The 17,369-nt window shown below is 24.6% G+C and overlaps 2 protein-coding genes across 2 annotated transcripts in view; one reads left to right on the forward strand and one right to left on the reverse strand.

Moving 5' to 3' along the window:
- LOC122507414 (protein singed) overlaps positions 1 to 16,474 on the forward strand; it is a 38,646-nt gene extending 22,172 nt beyond the window's left edge. The window contains exons 6-8 of the mRNA XM_043620114.1: positions 1,938 to 2,098; positions 8,328 to 8,798; positions 14,794 to 16,474. Of these exons, the coding sequence (XP_043476049.1) occupies positions 1,938 to 2,098; positions 8,328 to 8,798; positions 14,794 to 14,999 (838 nt within the window). The 3' untranslated portion in view covers positions 15,000 to 16,474. The remainder of the gene's footprint in view (positions 1 to 1,937; positions 2,099 to 8,327; positions 8,799 to 14,793) is intronic.
- LOC122507415 lies at positions 6,051 to 8,032 on the reverse strand. Its single transcript, XM_043620115.1, has 2 exons — positions 7,118 to 8,032; positions 6,051 to 7,011 (listed from the first exon to the last, which is right to left on the reverse strand). The coding sequence occupies exons 1-2, from the start codon at positions 7,542 to 7,544 to the stop codon at positions 6,803 to 6,805; spliced, it is 636 nt and encodes a 211-aa protein (XP_043476050.1). The 5' UTR covers positions 7,545 to 8,032; the 3' UTR covers positions 6,051 to 6,802.
- Positions 16,475 to 17,369: the final 895 nt, after the last annotated feature.

Genomic DNA, 17,369 nt, shown 5'->3' on the forward strand with positions numbered 1-17,369 from the left:
TTATAAATTTTAGGAAAATTAATATTAGAAATCATAACTTTTTAGAAAAACTGTTTTTAGAAATCAAAACTTGTTAGAAAAACTTTTTTTAGAAAACAGATTTCATTAAAAATTGTTTTTTCTTAGAAAAAAAGGATCAGAGAATAGTTTTTAGAAAAAGCGACCACCCACCCTACTTACTTTAAATTTCGCTAATTTAAAATAATTTCCATAAAATTGTAAGGAGCAATTTAAGAAATCTTAATAATTCTTAGAAACAATTTAAAAAATTGTAATAAATAAAATTCATGAAACGATTCAAATATTTACAAAAAATTTTCCAAAATTCAATTATTTTCAATATCTACTATTTTAATAAAATTCCCCAAATAGTTCAATTATATAAAAAATTTTTTATAGAATTCTTTGCAAAAATTCAATTATTTACATAAACAATAAAACACATCGCAGGATTTTAATTAAATTTTGAATGAATTCCTCGAAAGCTACAATTATTCTTAAAAATTTTATTGAAACTCTCAGAAAGAATTAAATTATTTTACAAAATTTTGAAAAAATTATCCGATTTAAATTATAAGAAATATTAACAAATATTGAATTATTCAATAAATTATTTATTTTTGTATTTAAATAATTGATTTTTTTGTAGAACTTTCTATTAAAAATAAATAAAAATCTTTGATAATTTTAATTGTTGTAAAACTATAATAATATTTTTATTTTTATAAATTATTAATTAATTATTTTTTTAAAATATGATTAAAGTTTTGAATAATTTTATTTAAAAATTTCAACAAAAAATTAAATATATAAAAAATAATTGAAATATTTCACAAAATTATTTTTATGGTAATTTCCTGTAAGGAATTCAATGATCAGAAAATATTTTGACTCTTTTTTAAATCCACTTTTTTAATCCATAGAAAAATTGCCAAATAAAGAAATTGATTTTCATTATTTTTGAAGAATTTAAAAAAAATATTAGTTTTTAGGCTGAAAATACTATGAAATACCATTTTTATTCAATTTTTTTATTTGAAAATTCATTTGTTTATTTTTCTGACTAAATTTCAGATCATAAGTTTTTAATATTTTTTATATTTAAAAATTATGATCTGAAACTGATTAGAAAAAAAATAAATGAATTTTCATTTAAAAAATTTGAATAATAATGGTATTTTTTTAAACATTTTTAGCCTAAAAATAAAGAATTTTTTTTTGTTCAAAAAAATGCTTAAAAAATTATGAAAATCAATTTTTTATTTTTCTGTCAATTTTTTTTATGAAATAAAAAACATATCTTCTACAAAATTACGCATGGATTTCAAAACCTACCAATTTTTTAAAAAAATAAAAATTCAAAAAAGATCAAAATATTTTCTAACTCTTTTTATTTTACGGCCACTGAATTCCTCGCAAAAAATTATCTTAAAAATAATTTAGGTAGTGGAATATTTAATTTATTTTCTTGATATTTTCCAATTATTTGTAAATTTTGACAAAATTTAATTGAAATAAATTTTATTTTTTAAAGAATTTTATTTGTTTACTTTTAAAAGTTATTGTTTAGCATAATCATATTTTTGAAGAATTTTTAATTATAATAAATTTAGAAAATAATTGAATTTTGCAAAAATTTAGAATTGAAGTTATTAGCAGGATAAAAAGAAAGTAAATATTTTTGACAAAAATTAGGAAAAAGTCATGGAAATAAAATAGGTACAAAATCAAATTTTTGTGATTTTTCTAAATTGTCTAAAACGAGTTTTTTTAGTCGTCAAATTTTTTCTTAAATTAATTATCGAGTGCGAAGCCTGGAAATTTAGAAATGAATAATTTAGGATGAGACAGATTGAGGAACACTAATGTCTGAAGATGATTTTGATTTTGATAATTGACAATTAAATGAATTATGTAATGCAACTTTTTATTTCTAGGGATATTCATGGAGCGTATTTGGCACCAATTGGAAGCAAGGCTGTCCTCAAAACGCGCTCAACCACTGTGACGCGCGATGAACTTTTCTCTCTCGAAGAATCTTTGCCCCAAGCTTCATTCGTTGCGGCTCTCAATCAGCGCTACGTTTCAGTCAAACAAGGTGAGTCACTGATGGAATTATTTTATAGAAACATCGCCTTACAAAGATTTCATTTTTATGCATGTACCTGTGTCTATAGCTTTAAGCGGAAACAATTGTACTCGTACAGTCGTGACTGAATACAACTTAACAGCCATTCTAATTCATGAGATTCATTCTTCTCCACTGTGCCGTGCATTTTAATTACTGACACGTTCCTTTATTTCTCAAGCAGTGCGCTTACTTCATTTCAACACAAACGGTGGAAACATCTTCCGGTTCAATTTTTGGAAATTATTCTCTTTCCTCTAGTCACTGTATTTATATTTTTTATTATACATGCTATATTTAAATTAAATTAAATAATTTTAATTCATTCATTAAAAATCATCTTATGATTCAATTCAATTTTTAATAACATTTTTTGAATGAATTCAATTGTTTTCTAAAATTTCAATAAACTCTTCGAAACAATTTCAATTATTTTTATGAGTAGCAAAATTCTCTGCAAGAATTAAATTATTATTTTTATAAATAACAAAATTCTTTAGAAAAGAACAAATTCAGAATTATTTATTATTTCAGGCTTCGCACTCATCTACTAAAACGTACTATTTACCACTTTTTTTACGTTATGCTACTATTTGAGTACTTTTTTTTAAAGATTTCAGGTACTAAAAGCTACTATTTCTGTTTTTTTTTGCAATTTTCACTACTTTAAATTCGCTAATACTAGAAATAAAAAAACTATTTTAAAAAATGATAACCAATTTTATAAAACGATTCAATTATTTTCAAAAAATATTCGAAATTCAATTATTTTCAATATCTAGAATTTTCATCAAATTTAGCAAAAGAATGCAATAATTTGAAAAAAATTGATAAAATTCATCCAAAATTCAATTATTTTCATAAATAATAAAATTGCCACAGAAATTCAATTAATATAGAATAGCATTTTCAAGAAAATTTCGAAAAAATCAATTATTAACAAAATTTTTATACAATCCTTCACAATAATTTAATTACTTTCATTAATAATATTTTTCATGGAAATTAAATTTTTTAACAAAATTTTTGATAAAATTCTAAGCATTTTAAAAAAAATTCGAAAAAATCAATTGTAAGATTATAAATAAATAGATAGGCCTTCGGGCATAATTGGGAAAAGCAATTATGAGACGAGCGTCTTTCGTTAAAACATTAAAAACAGTTTATTTAACTCGAGTCACATTTTACATATAAAAGACTAACAGACGGACGGACGGATGGATCAAGACCGAGTACAACGACGACGACTCTACGACTGATTACTTCCCGCTATTTTACAAAATCACCCCCCTTCGTTATCAATCTTTGCCCGCCAAATCCCAAATTATATACCGCTAAATCATTGCCAATATAATAAACGACAATACTCTATTTTACATTTCTTACACAATTATTTATCAAAATTTTAATACAATTCTTCACAATAATTTAATTACTTTCACTAATAAAAACATTTTTTATGGAAATTCAATTATATAAAAAAATTTTTTTTATGAAATTCTAAGCAAGAATTCAATTATTTTCATAAATTATTGAAGAATTTTTATTATTTTTAATACTATTTTAAATTAATTAATCGAAAAATTCAATTATTTTCATAAATAAACTTTTTTACACGAATTCAATTATTTAAAATAAAATTTTCATAATGTTTATTACATTTCGAAAAAATTAATTATTTAAAACAATGTTAATAAAATTTTTATAAAGAATTCAATTATTTTCAAAAATAACAAAATTTTTCACAGAAATTCAATTCTTTTTAAAGATTTTAATATAAAATTTTTCGCAATAATTAAATTATTTTCATAAATAATAAAATTCTTCAATTTTACACTGAAAAAAAAGTGCTGTTGAATCAAATATCTCCATGCTATTGAATTCCCCGTCATTGATTCAATGACACATTTATTAATCGAAAAGTATATTGCTTAAAATGAAAAAATGAAACTGTTTAAATTAAAAGTACGGTACTGTAGAATTAATGATATTGTGCAAATTGTTTCTATAGTTCATCTATATATAGCAACAGAATAATTTATTGCTTCTTTGACATTATTCATTTGAAGCATCTAATAGGTAAATTTGAAGAAAATGCGTGTAAATTTAAATCAAATGAAAAATTGTTTGCTCCAAAGAAGGGCGCTCTGAAAACGAAAGCATATGCTTTCGTTTCAATGAGTGGTGCTATTGCGGACTGCCTATAGCATATGCTATAAAAATAAGAACACTATGTTTTGAGACATTGACAGGTACTAAATTTATTGAAATACTTACCCACATATATTTATATGTTTATTAAACCTGTCGTTTTTGAGATTCCAATATAAAAAAGTATTATTTAAATTCTTTTAATTAATTAATGACTAGTTAAATATAAATTCCCTATATAAATTCCCTTATATACGCGAAAAATCTCGAGCACGGTATTTAACCACAAAGTAAGTGCCCAACGTTGAGAAGCGGATGTATTACATTGCAGCGCGGCGGTTCTCGTCTATCACGGAAGTTAAGCGTCGTTGGTCGCGGTTACTAAATGGATGGGTGACCGCTTGGGAATAGCCGTATTTTTCTGACTAAAAAAGATAAGTGTGTTTGAATGTGTATGTGTGTGTGTGTTTAGCCGTTGGGAAAAATGAAAATAATAATAAAGATGTATATGTTAGTGTGAAAAATTGAAAAAAAGATGTGTATAAAAAGTGTTGTGTTAAAGGTGTGAGAATTAATTATAGTATATAAAAAACATGTGAACAAAAATTCCCTTTTTTCAATTTATCGTTGGTATATATTTAACCACATAAAAGAATTGAATTAACAGTATGGTGTTATTCAATCGATAGCAACAACTAAAAAAATTAAGAGTACAAATTTTTGAATCATAAAAATGATGCTTTTAAATTTAAAAGTTATAGTCATTGACTCAAAAGCATATACTGTTAAATTAAAAAATTTTGTTTATTCATTCAAAAGGATTCACCTTCGAATTAACATAGTATGCTGTCAATTTGAGAAATATGCTTTTGTTTCAAAGAAAGTGATACTATCGAATCATTAGAATCGGTGCTTTCAAAACAACAGCATATACGTTAGGCAGCCCGTTATGACACTATTCAATGAATCAAACCCATATGTCATTGATTCAACAGCATTTTTTTCTCCGTGTAGAAGAATTCAATTATTTTTGAAAATTTTAATCAAATTTTATGCAACTATTCAATTATTTTCATAAATAAAAGAATTTATTGCAGGATTTCAATTATTTTTAATACAATTTTACAGGAATTGCTCAAAAATGTAATTATTCTTAAAAAAATCATTTTCAACTCCTCGAAAAAATTAATTAGTTAAAAAAATGTTTTTTTAATATTATTTTGAAGAATTCAATTATTATTATTGTCAAAATTTTAATAGAATTCTTTGTAAAATTTAATTATTTTCAAAAACTTTTAGCAATTTAATGATTTTCAATATCTACTATTTTCATAAACTTTCCAAACAGAATTCAATTATTTAAAAACGTTTTTGTAAAAATCTTTGTAAGATTTCAATTCTTTTGATGAATAATAAAAATTTATCAAGAATTCAATTATTTAAATTAGAATTTGTATAAAATTGGTCGAAAAAAATCAATTAAGTTTTTTTAAAATTCTTGTCAGGAATTAAATTATTTTTCTAAATATTTAAATTCTTGCATGAATAATAAAATTCGTAGCAGGAATTAAATTTATTAGCAGGATAAGAAAGAAGTAAATATTTTTGATGAAAATTAGGAAAAAGTCAGGAAAATAAAATGTATAATGGAATTTTCGTCAGTTTTGTAAAGTTTCTAAAACGAGTTTTTTTGGTCGTCAAGTTTAATTTTTCGATTGTTACGTTTTCATTACTTTTTTAAAATTAATTATTATTAATTAATTTATTAAGATTATTATAAAAAATAAATGTTTTTTATTCAAAAAGCATGTTGGAAATCTTTTTCAGCTAAAATGATTTAAAAAGATTGATGGAAATCGCTTAAAATTTGTTTCTCAGTTTTTGAGTATGGAACCGAAATTAAAAACTTAAAAATGGCGGATCCAATATCAAATTCATAATTATCGACCAAGAAAACCGCCTTATAAACAGTTTTAAGCGAATTTAATTACTTATTCAAAAAAGTGTCCGCCGTATTGGATCCGCCATTTTAAATTTTCAAAAACTGACTTCAAATTCGTAATCAGAGACCTTCAAAATTCACGAGTAACGAGTTCCAAACGAATCCGATGATTAATAAAATCTGTCATTGAGTTATTGAATAATTAAAATGTACTATCTATCGCTGTACGATTTGGTAATTTTCTTTGTCAAAACCTAGTATCTCTTGAACAAATGGACCAAATTGAATGATCCTTGGATCAAAATAAAGCCTAATAAATGAAGAATAGAGGAAAATTATAGAGAATCCTTGATCTCATTTTCTGGGCTTTAAAAACTTCAGCAAAGTTAGTAATTTTTTTGAAAGATGGTAAATTGAAGTATATAGACCGGTAATTCGTAATGAATATTCTTAAGGATTGTTCTTTATTTATTTAAGTAGTGAACGGAATTTTTTTTCGAAAATTGTATAAACTAATTCATTCAAAATTTGTTGAAACTTTGTTCAATTACCAAATTATGAAAAATGTAAATATCTTTAGTCTATAACAAATATTTTTTAACCTCCTCAATATTCTCTAAAGTCAACTTCCTCTCCTTGGCAACTTCCATACTTTGCTGGGTTACTTGTTCTACAGCTGGAATCAAATATCTCTCGTGTCGTTTAAATGTGTCTTCACTCATTGATGGAATATTCATCACTGATAAAAATTTGGCCGTTTGAGAATGTCCTTTTCCGACATGTAAAGCACCTGTAATGTCAAACAAATACTTTCAATAGTTATAGTTTTAGTGAATTTATTATTTTTTAATAATTACAATATTTATCAGCAAAGTATAAATGCTATCGCTACTTACCTAGAACAGCTGTAGTATTTATTTTAAATACCGGGTAACCTTTGTCATTTTTATATTTTTCATTTGTTGTAACCTCATTTAGGATTAAACACTTATGGCAACGAATCGACAGTACTGAACCCAAGCCCTCTTTTCTTTCGCTTTCAATAAATTGAAATGAAAGATACTCTCCACATTCAGAAAATTTGCATTGCATTTCTTTCGCTATGTGAGGAATATTTATAATTCTATTCCCGTCAGGAATTCCTTCCTTTACATTTGAGGGATTGTTTTCCATAGAGTTAACATTGTTAACATCTACAGCTTTTCTGCCTTTGTTTCTTTTTCCAATTGCAGACTTGGCATGAATTTGATCCAAATTCTTTTTCTTAATAAATCGACCTTTGTAGCGATATTTCACTTGATTTTTATTTACTGGAACTTCCATGGTAGTGCAGAAGCCAGAAATTCAATATTTCTTCTTCTTAAAGTCTTCTTCTTCTTCTTAAAAATTCAATATTTCATTGTAGAAAAGAAATTTTGAGGTTAACTGACAAACGTGTTTACATTCATATATATACACACATGCAAAGAGCAGTCCTACCAACCTTGCATGAAGTGTACGAAGAACTTGCGACGTTGCCACAATTTGAACAACTTTTTTTCAAAACTTTTAAATTAATAAAATTTATTATATTTAAATTAAAAAAAGCTTTTAAATTATTGATACAAGTTTTTAAACGTAGGATTATCCTATTAATAATGTAAATGATTTTGATTGTCATTTTATATGTCCATCTAAAAAAAAATACTAAAATTTCGATTTAAGTGTCGATCGGGTTTACTACGGTTTCTGGAGACGCTGAATCCGAATTTGAAGTCAGATTTTAAAAAATCCAAAATGGCGACTACGAAAATTAAAAAATTTACCAGATACGTTTGAAACTCGTTACTCGGGGGTTTTTGGGGTCACTGATTACGAATATAGTGTTTTAAATTCTAAAATGATTTTTTTTTGGTCGTCAAGTGTAATTTTTCGACAGCTACTTTTTTACTACTTTTTTTTAGTTTGGAAGCTACTTTCTGCTACTTTTTCAAAAATTAATTATCGAGTGCGAAGTCTGAGTTCTAAAAAATTCAAATTATTTATTTAAAAAAAGGTAATGAGCGTGTGTGAGAACGACCCGTATGAATTTAATCTTGAATGAAACCCCTCATTCTATTGTTTCAGGTGTTGACGTAACAGCAAATCAAGATGAAATTTCTGGCCACGAAACTTTCCAACTTGAGTTTGATCGAGTGACAAAAAGATGGTACATTCGTACGATGCAAGATCGTTACTGGAGTTTGGAGGCTGGCAGTGGTATCCAAGCGTCCGATCACAAGCGCTCCTCGAACGCTCTCTTCGACTTAGTCTGGCAGCCTGAGGACGGAACGGTTGCACTCCGGGCCAACAATGGCAAGTTCCTGGCGACGAAGCGCTCTGGACACTTGTACGCCAATGCTGATTCCCTGAATAATGGCGACTCGGACGTTTGCAATTACTACTTCTACCTCATGAACAGACCCGTTTTGGTTCTTCGATGCGAGCAAGGCTTCGTTGGACCCAAAAGTACTGCTAGTCCAAAGTTAGAGTGCAATAAAGCTAGTTATGAAACTATTCGAGTTGAGCGCTGCGAACGTGGAGTCGTCAGATTTAAAGGTAAGAAATTAATCAATTAATCATTTATTAAAAAAATCCATCTTTCATTTTGTTTGTTAACTTCCTCTCTAAATTTAAATTAATGCAAATGATTACTAATTGTAATTAGTAACTGACTTTTCGCTTTTGAATTAGTTAAATTTTACTACAGGGTTGACACAGGTCAGGGAAATCAGGGAATTCAGGGATAGTCAGGGAAATCAGCGAAAATTCAGGGATTTTTATTAAAAGTACTGGAGAAAATTTCATTTTGCTTCCTCATAAAGGAAGCTTTGTATTAGCAAAATTTTGGATTGTCATTTTTTGACATATTTATAAATTTTTTTTTATTATGCCTAATACTTTAGTACTTTATATATGCACAAGAACTCCCCGTATAAATGTTCTAAATAAATAAAAAAAAATTTTGACGTATTTTGAACTCCGAAGTCCAAAAAACGGATTTTAAAAATTTGTCCCGACGTGTGTGTGTGTGTGTACTAACATTACATTTGCCTCAATATCTCAGAACAAGAAAGAGCAAAAGGTCCAAATTTTTTCTTAAATTGTAGGTCTCCCCGGGGGACATAAAATGAGAGTATTTTCAGCCCGATTCATGAAGTTAAACTATTTTTTTTTCATTTGGTAAAAAAACGTTTTTTGGACATAACTTAAAAAAATGTTAGGACACTTATAAATGTTTTTCTTTAGTTTTGTAGAGTTTTTTCACACGCATCTTTTGAGCCCTAATTGAATATTTTTCGTTCATATTAACCGGAAATATTAAACTTTAAAAAATCAAAAATTTTAGAAAATAAGACTTTTTTGAAAATGTTGTTGAAAAATGTAGAAGTTTAGTTTTGTTTTGTATTTAGTTTTGTAGAGTTTTTTCAGACGCATCTTTTGAGCCCTAATTGAACATTTTTCGTCCATATTAACCGGAGATATTAAACTTTTAAAAATCTAAAATTTTGAAAAATAAGACTTTTATAAAAATTTTTTTAAATTATGTAAAAGTAACTTCAAAAAATTATTACCAACTTGAAGAGCATTAAAAAACGCTTCGATTGACCTATTTTTTAACCTGATTCGGGCAGAAATTATGAAATTATTGGTATTTGAAAAATCAAGAATTGTGGAAAATATCATTTTTTCAACATTCTTGTTTATTAATTTATGTGTAATTATTAAACTATTATTACCATCTTATAGAATATATAAAAACACATTTTTTGGACCAAGATTTAATGATTTTTAACCCTTTTATAAAAAGTTATTCTTATATTTCAATTATTATTATTTCTATGAGGAACCAAAGTGTTCATGAAATGAACACCAAAATTATAAAAATGTACAACTTGGCAGCGGTTTTTAGAATTTATATGAAAATTCTGAATTTTTGATGTCTTTTTTGTTTGTCTCAAAAACTATGAAATTACCAAAAAATCCAATACAAAACCTTCAAAAAATTTTCTATTTCTGACAAGAATGAACTTTTTAATATTATTTAATTATTTCAAAAGTTTTAACGAAATTATCTTGATAAATTACAAAATTTTTCACAGAAATTCAATTACTTTTAGGAATTTTAATAATATTCTTTGCAAAATTCAATTATTTTCATAAATAAATTGTTATTTATTTCATTACAATAATTAAATTATTTTCACTAGTAAATAAAATTCTTCGATGAAATTCAATTATTTTCAAAAATTTTAATAAAATTCTTTGCAAAATTTCAATTATTTTCAAACGTTTTTCGCAATTCAATGATTTTCAATATTTAAGGTAAAAGTACCAATTATGGGACGCTGTTTAAGCTAAACTAAATTTATATGATAAATTTCTTGGAATCGGGAGTGTTAATATGAATAATTAGGGTATAGATTGAAAGATTGATATGTTATGAATAATATTTAGACCCTAAAATGGTTATTTTTCATGAAATAAAAATAATATTAATTAAATTATGAAACTCTGCACTGCACTAATTATGGGACTATGATTTCTGTATGTACGGATGTCCCATAATGAATGTTCCTATTATGAGACATTTATTTAATTCAATAAGTAATTAGAATTCTATATTGACTTATCCTAATAATTTAAATATTAATTATAAAGAATAAAATACAATAAACAAATTCTGGTTTAAAAAATAATTATAAAACTAATTTTTCTGGTAGAAAATTAATGCGAAAAAACTGAAAATATTTGAGGTTATGTTTGCTGTATATTTCCTGTGTGTCTCATAATAGGGATAGCAAATAATAAGTGCACCTAATGTAGGACGGTAGTCTGACGAAAAACTTGGCTTACCTTAATTTAAAAGCTAAAATGCAAATAAACATTTCTTATTAAATTAAATGCTATACACAAATAATTATTCTTTTAACGTGTAAAATTTTTTGAAATAAGTAGAAATTTCTTATGACCAATTTTAATTGCATTTATTTTATTTTTTGTAATACTGTCTCATAATAGGGACAAAATTGTAAATTGTCCCATAATTGGGACCTTTACCTTATTATTTTCATAAAATTATCAAAAAATTTAATTACTGAAAAAAATTTTTATAGAATTCTACGAAATCACTGAACTATATTTATAAATAATATAAAATTTTATTTATGAATTCAATTATTTTCATCGCGGAATTTCAAATATTTTTAATAGAATTTTAAATAAATTCCTCGAAAAATGAAATAATTATTCTTGAAAATTTTAATCAGGGTTCCTACAGAATCTGGAAATCATGGAAATGGTATGGAATTTTTAAAAGGCTTCTGGAAATCAGGAAAATCATGGAAAAGAACTGGAATTTTTAAAAGTTTCTAAATTTTTCCTGTTTTCCATTTTTTTACTTGAATAGAAATTCAAATAATAAAAAAGCTAAATGGCATAAAAGAGAAGAAAAAATGTTGAATTTTAAGAAATTCGGTTTTTTGAATTTTTGATAACTTTCGATAATTTTAGATTTTTTATACCAAAGAGTCGAGACTATTAAATAAGTAAAGTATTTTCCAAGAGCCCAAAAATAATGAAGCTAAATACCATAAAAAAGAAAGAAAAATGTTGAATTTTAAGAAATTCAGATTTTTGAATTTTTTCGAATTTTTGATAAATTTAGATTTTTTACCAAAAGTCGAGACTATTAAATAAGTAAAGTGTTTGTGAAGAGCCCAAAAATAATGAAGGTCAATCTAATAAAAGAGAGGAAAAAATGTTGAATTTTAAAAAAAATCTGTTTTTCGAATTTTTGATAAATTTTGATAATTTTAGAATTTTTATCAAAGAGTGGAGTTTATTAAATAAGTAAAGTGTTTTTAAATTTAGATTTAAAATTCCACTGGAATTTCGTAAAAATTTGACCTGGAAATCATGGAAAAGGTATGGAATTTTAAATTCGGATTTCTGTAGGAATCCTGTTTATTAAAACTTGACGAAGGAATTCAATTTTAAGAAATATTAAATTTTTCAATGAAATATTAAAATAGGTTACAATACTTCAATTATTTTCATAAATAGCTTTCAATTCGTTGCAGAAAATCAATTGTTTTCAAAAAATTTTAAGCAATTCTGCAAAAGAATTCAATTATCTTGATAAACAACAAAATTCTTCCCATAAAATCAATTATTTTGAAGAATTTTAATAAAATTTTTTCCCAAATTCATCACAAGAATTCAATTCTTTCAGTCTTCGCACACACCTACTAAAACCTACTATTTACTACTTTTTTACGTTACGTTACTATTTGGGTACTTTTTTAGATTTTAGCCACTAAAAGCTACTATTTCTGTACTTTTTTGAAAATTTCCACTACTTTAAATTTGCTGATATTAGATATCAAAAACTGTTCTCAAACATTATAATCAAATTATTTAAAACGATTCAATTATTTTCAAAAAATATCCAAAATTCAATTATTTTCAATACCTATAGTATTTTCCTGAAATTTTACAAAAGAATTCAATTATTTTTAAAAAATTTATAAATTTCATCCAAAATTCAATTATTTTTATTAATAATAAAATTTCCACAGGAATCTAATTAATTTAGAATAGCATTATGAAAAAAATTAAGAGAAAATCAATTATTTAAAATTTTTATACAATTCTTCACAATAATTTAATTACTTTCACTAGTAATAAACAGTTTTCATGGAAATTCAATTTTATAAAAAAATTCTTTGTAAAAATTTTAAGCAAGAATTCAATTATTTTCAAAAAAAAAAACTCATCGAAAAATTTAAATTATTTTTAATACTATTTTAAATTAATTAATCGAAAAATTCAATTTTTTTACAATTATAAAGTTTTTCACAAGAATTCAATTATTTAAAACAACATTTTAATAATATTTATTATATTTCGAAAAAAGTTAATTATTTAAAACAATGTTTATAAAATTCTTATGAAAAATTCAATTATTTTCGAAAATAACAGCATTTTTCACAAAAATTCAATTTTTTTAATAATTTAATAAAAATTTTCGCAATAATTTAATTATTTCCATAAATAATAAAATTCTTCACAGAAATTCAATTTTTTTTAAAACATTTTAATAAAAATTTTCGCAATAATTCAATTATTTTGCATACAATTTTACAGGAATTGTTAAAAAAATGTAATTATTCTTAAAATTTTAATCACAATTCCTCGAAAATAGTACATTGTACAACTAGTGGCGAAAGTGTGATTTTTCGAGAGTGAAGTTTGCTGCTCTCGCTACGCTCGAGCCGCAAACTTCACTCTCGAAAAATAATTCTTTCACCACGAGTTGTGCACTACGTTTTCTCCAACGCCTTGCAAGGAAAGGTTTCTTCGTGAGTTTCGTATAATTTTAATTTAAAATGTTCTTATGTTTAATATAATAAAAGACGAATGTTTTGAGTGGGGAAGAAGTTAGATACAAAATAAATCTCGGTCAAAGAACAAGAAAAAAGAATAAATTCATGATTTACTTTCGCCACGCTAAAAATTACTTTCGCCACGCTGAATTTACTTTCGCCACGCTAAATTTTACTTTCGCCACGCTCTTCAGAGCAGTTGAGAAAAGTTCTACTTTCGCCACACTTTGCTACCAAGAAAAGTACTCCTTTCAGAGCAAGTGTTGGAGAAAATCAATTATTTAAAAAAATGTTTTTTTAAAAAGCTTTGGAAGAATTGAATTATTCACAAAAATATTAGAATTTTTCACAGGAATTCAATTATTTTCAAATATTTTAATAAAATTGTTCGAATGAAATAAATTACTTTAAATACAATTTTAATTAAATTTTTTTGAAATAATTCAATTATTTTTTTTAAATTTTAATAAAATTCTTTCTAAGAATTCAATTATTTACATAAATAGTTCTTCGAAAGAATTCAATTATTAAAGATAAATAACAAAATTATTCCCGAAAATTCAATTATTTTGAGGCATTTCAATAAAATTCTTTGCAAAATTCAATTGTTTTCATAAATAATAAAATGCTTTTTAGAAATTCAATTATTTTCAAAAAAATTTTTAAAATACCACACAGAAATTGAATTATTGTAACAGATTTTAATAGAATTCTTTGTAAAATTTAACTATTTTTAAAAACTTTTCTCAATTCAATGATTTTCAATATCTACTATTTTCAAAAATGTGCAAATAGAATTCAATTATTTAAAAAAAATTTTGTAAAAAATTTTCATAAGAATTCACTTCTTTTCATAAATAATAAAAAGTTCTGAGTAATTCAATTATTTAAATTAGAATTTGCATAAAATTAATGGAAAGAAATGAATTATTTAAAAATTTTTATAAAATTCTTGGCAAGAATTAAATTATTTCTATAAATATTAAAATCCTTTCATTTCAAGTTTCGTGCTACTACTATTGCCAAAAAAATTAGAAACCATTTTTTTCTTTATAATTTTCATTAATAAGTGAATTTTTTATAATTTTAATAAACAACAGATTTGCTAAAAAAATGTTATAAAATTGTTTTAGATTACAATTGTCATTGTTTATTTTGCATTGCAGGTCAGAACGGCAAGTACTGGCACGCGGACAGTGAAGGCGTGACGGTGGATTCTGATATGCCGTCCGAAGGATTTTATTTGGAGTTGCGAGAGCCATCGCGTATATGTATAAAGTGTACAGATGGACGGTACTTAACAGCTGGAAAGAATGGAGCTCTGCGTCTTGGAGAGTCAGATTACGCGTCAGCAACAAAATGGGAATTTTAACATGTATCGCATTACATATTGCCACACACCTATTACCTCTTTTTATAAGTAACATCGCGCCCAGTAAAGGATACGACGCTGAAAATAAGTTCTGATAATGGCATTGGCAAATTGACATTTTTTTACCAAATCAACTCGAAATTTTGCTATTCATATATCTCGTGTGCAAAAAGAAAACGCCGATGTTTCCTAGGTTCCTATAAAATGCCTGTACGATTTCGATGGAGCTCGACATAAGACTACAATTCATTCCAATTTTTGATGCATTTTTACTATTTATGTATAGTAAGAAAAGCGTCATGTTAGTTTTTCATTAATCGCAATTTTACTGACTGACATGTAGCTTCATTTTTACTGTATACGCGCATTTTTGTACCAAATAGATGTTACGTAAATGTAAGGATAAGATATACGTTTTTATAAACAACGATTAAATTTATTATTTATCAGTCACCGATCAAAGTAGACTTCGATCACCAAAATATTTAATATTGCATTTTGTGACTGACGAAATTTGATACAATTTTTATATGATATTAATAACATGGTTTTATATGAGTCTCACTTAATATAATACATGTGCATATTGGGGCATTTTATATAATAATGTCCTGATATTAAAATATATAGGTCAAATCTATATTTTACCAAAATTTTCTGTCAATTTTTCAAAATCAAATTTTCATTCTAAACATGTGTCTGAACTTCGTATTTGTTGAAGAGCACCTAGAGGTCCTTATTTAAATAAATTAGAAGCGCCTAGAAATATTGTGAACCTAGTGCTTCCTTAAAAAAATAGTATTCTTAAGTGAGTTACTTATGAAGAGTACCACGTTTGTAAATTTTATTCCTTAATTTATTAGTTGAAAAATTATTATTAGTTGCTTAAATTTTTTTTAGTATTTAATTTAATTTAAAAATTCCTAAGTGTCGAATTACATGAAATTTTCCATTCTCCCAAACTTGACACTGACACTTTCTATTTATTTTTAAGCAACTTAGTGCTTTGATGTTTTCACAAAATTTCAAAAAAAAATTTGACGCCTCTCAATGACTGAAAAAAACAAAAATTTAGGCACACGTTTAAGTCGAGATAAGAAAATTAACTTTTGCTCTATGATTGAGAAAAATTGAACATAAAATTTTTGCTGAAATGTTGCAATATATATTTGATCCCACTTGATTTATTTTTAATGTTATGTCTGAAAAAAAACTTGGACTTGATTGATTTTAATTGTTTATTTTAAAAATATTCATATATAGCACTTTAATGGCATAAAATTAAATATTTTTTTTATTTTTTATTAGTGACAATATTCTATTTATAGTGTAATATTAAATGCAAACAATTGTTTATAATTGTTTCTATACGATATATGTAAACTTAGCTTTATTCACTATGACACTTCACTAATTGAAGAAACATAATCATCGTTGGCTCGCTTTCAAATAAACAAATTTCTGTCAAAAAAAAATGATTAATGTGTTAAACATATTTCTTTCTCCTTTTTGATCATTTCAATATTAATTTTCATAATTTTTCGAAACATAATTCTTCAAAAATACGATTATATTTCAAAATAATGAAGTTTAAAAGTAATAAAATCAAATTCTGTTATTAAAAAAATTCATTTCAATGAAATTTGACGAAATTTCTAATTGTTTCAATTTCTAAAACTATTTTCGGGAATTCTATTATTTTCAAAACAGTTTTAATTAGAATTTTTCCGAAATCTAATTTTTATTAGAATTTCTACATTAAATTATTCAAAAATATTTAAAAATAATTCTTTAAAGTGGAGAAAATAGAATTCTGTGAAATATAAAATTTATTTTAATGGAATTTGAGAACATTTTGTATTTTTTCATTCTTTTAAAATTATTTTCGCGAATTCAATTATTTTCAAAACATTTTAATTACTTGTCTTTGCAAACCTCATTTTTTCAGAATTATACTCAATTTAATTTTTTTTTAATTTTAATTTTTTTTTTTTTTTTTTAATTAATTTTTGTTTAAAAAATATTTGAATACTTATTGTTATTTATTTGTCCACCAAAAATGAATTTATGCAAAGAATTTTATCAAAAAATTTGAGAATAATTGAATTCCTATTCGAAGAATTTTATTATTTACGAAAATAATAGAATTCTCGCGAAGAATTTTTTTCAAATTTTTAAAAATCGTAATTAAATTTGAAGAATTTCTTTAAAATAATGGAATTTCTTTAATAATTCTAATTAAAAATTTTTCAAGTAATTAATAATATAATATAGTTTTTCGAATAATTTTAATTGAAAATGTTGAAAATAATTGAATTAAATAAAGAATTTTTTTGATCTTCTTAAAATAATATTATATGTAAAATAAAA

The sequence above is a fragment of the Leptopilina heterotoma genome, unplaced genomic scaffold, assembly GCF_015476425.1.
Source record: "Leptopilina heterotoma isolate Lh14 unplaced genomic scaffold, ASM1547642v1 Lhet_47, whole genome shotgun sequence".
Lineage (NCBI taxonomy): Eukaryota > Metazoa > Arthropoda > Insecta > Hymenoptera > Figitidae > Leptopilina > Leptopilina heterotoma.

Bases quoted from the DNA above. Each gene is read 5' to 3' on its own strand.
- LOC122507415 (XM_043620115.1), bottom strand. From the start codon at position 7,544: ATGGAAGTTCCAGTAAATAAAAATCAAGTGAAATATCGCTACAAAGGT. The intron at 7,012-7,117 runs GTAAGTAGCGAT...TTGACATTACAG, and splicing joins AAATACTACAGCTGTTCTAG to GTGCTTTACATGTCGGAAAA.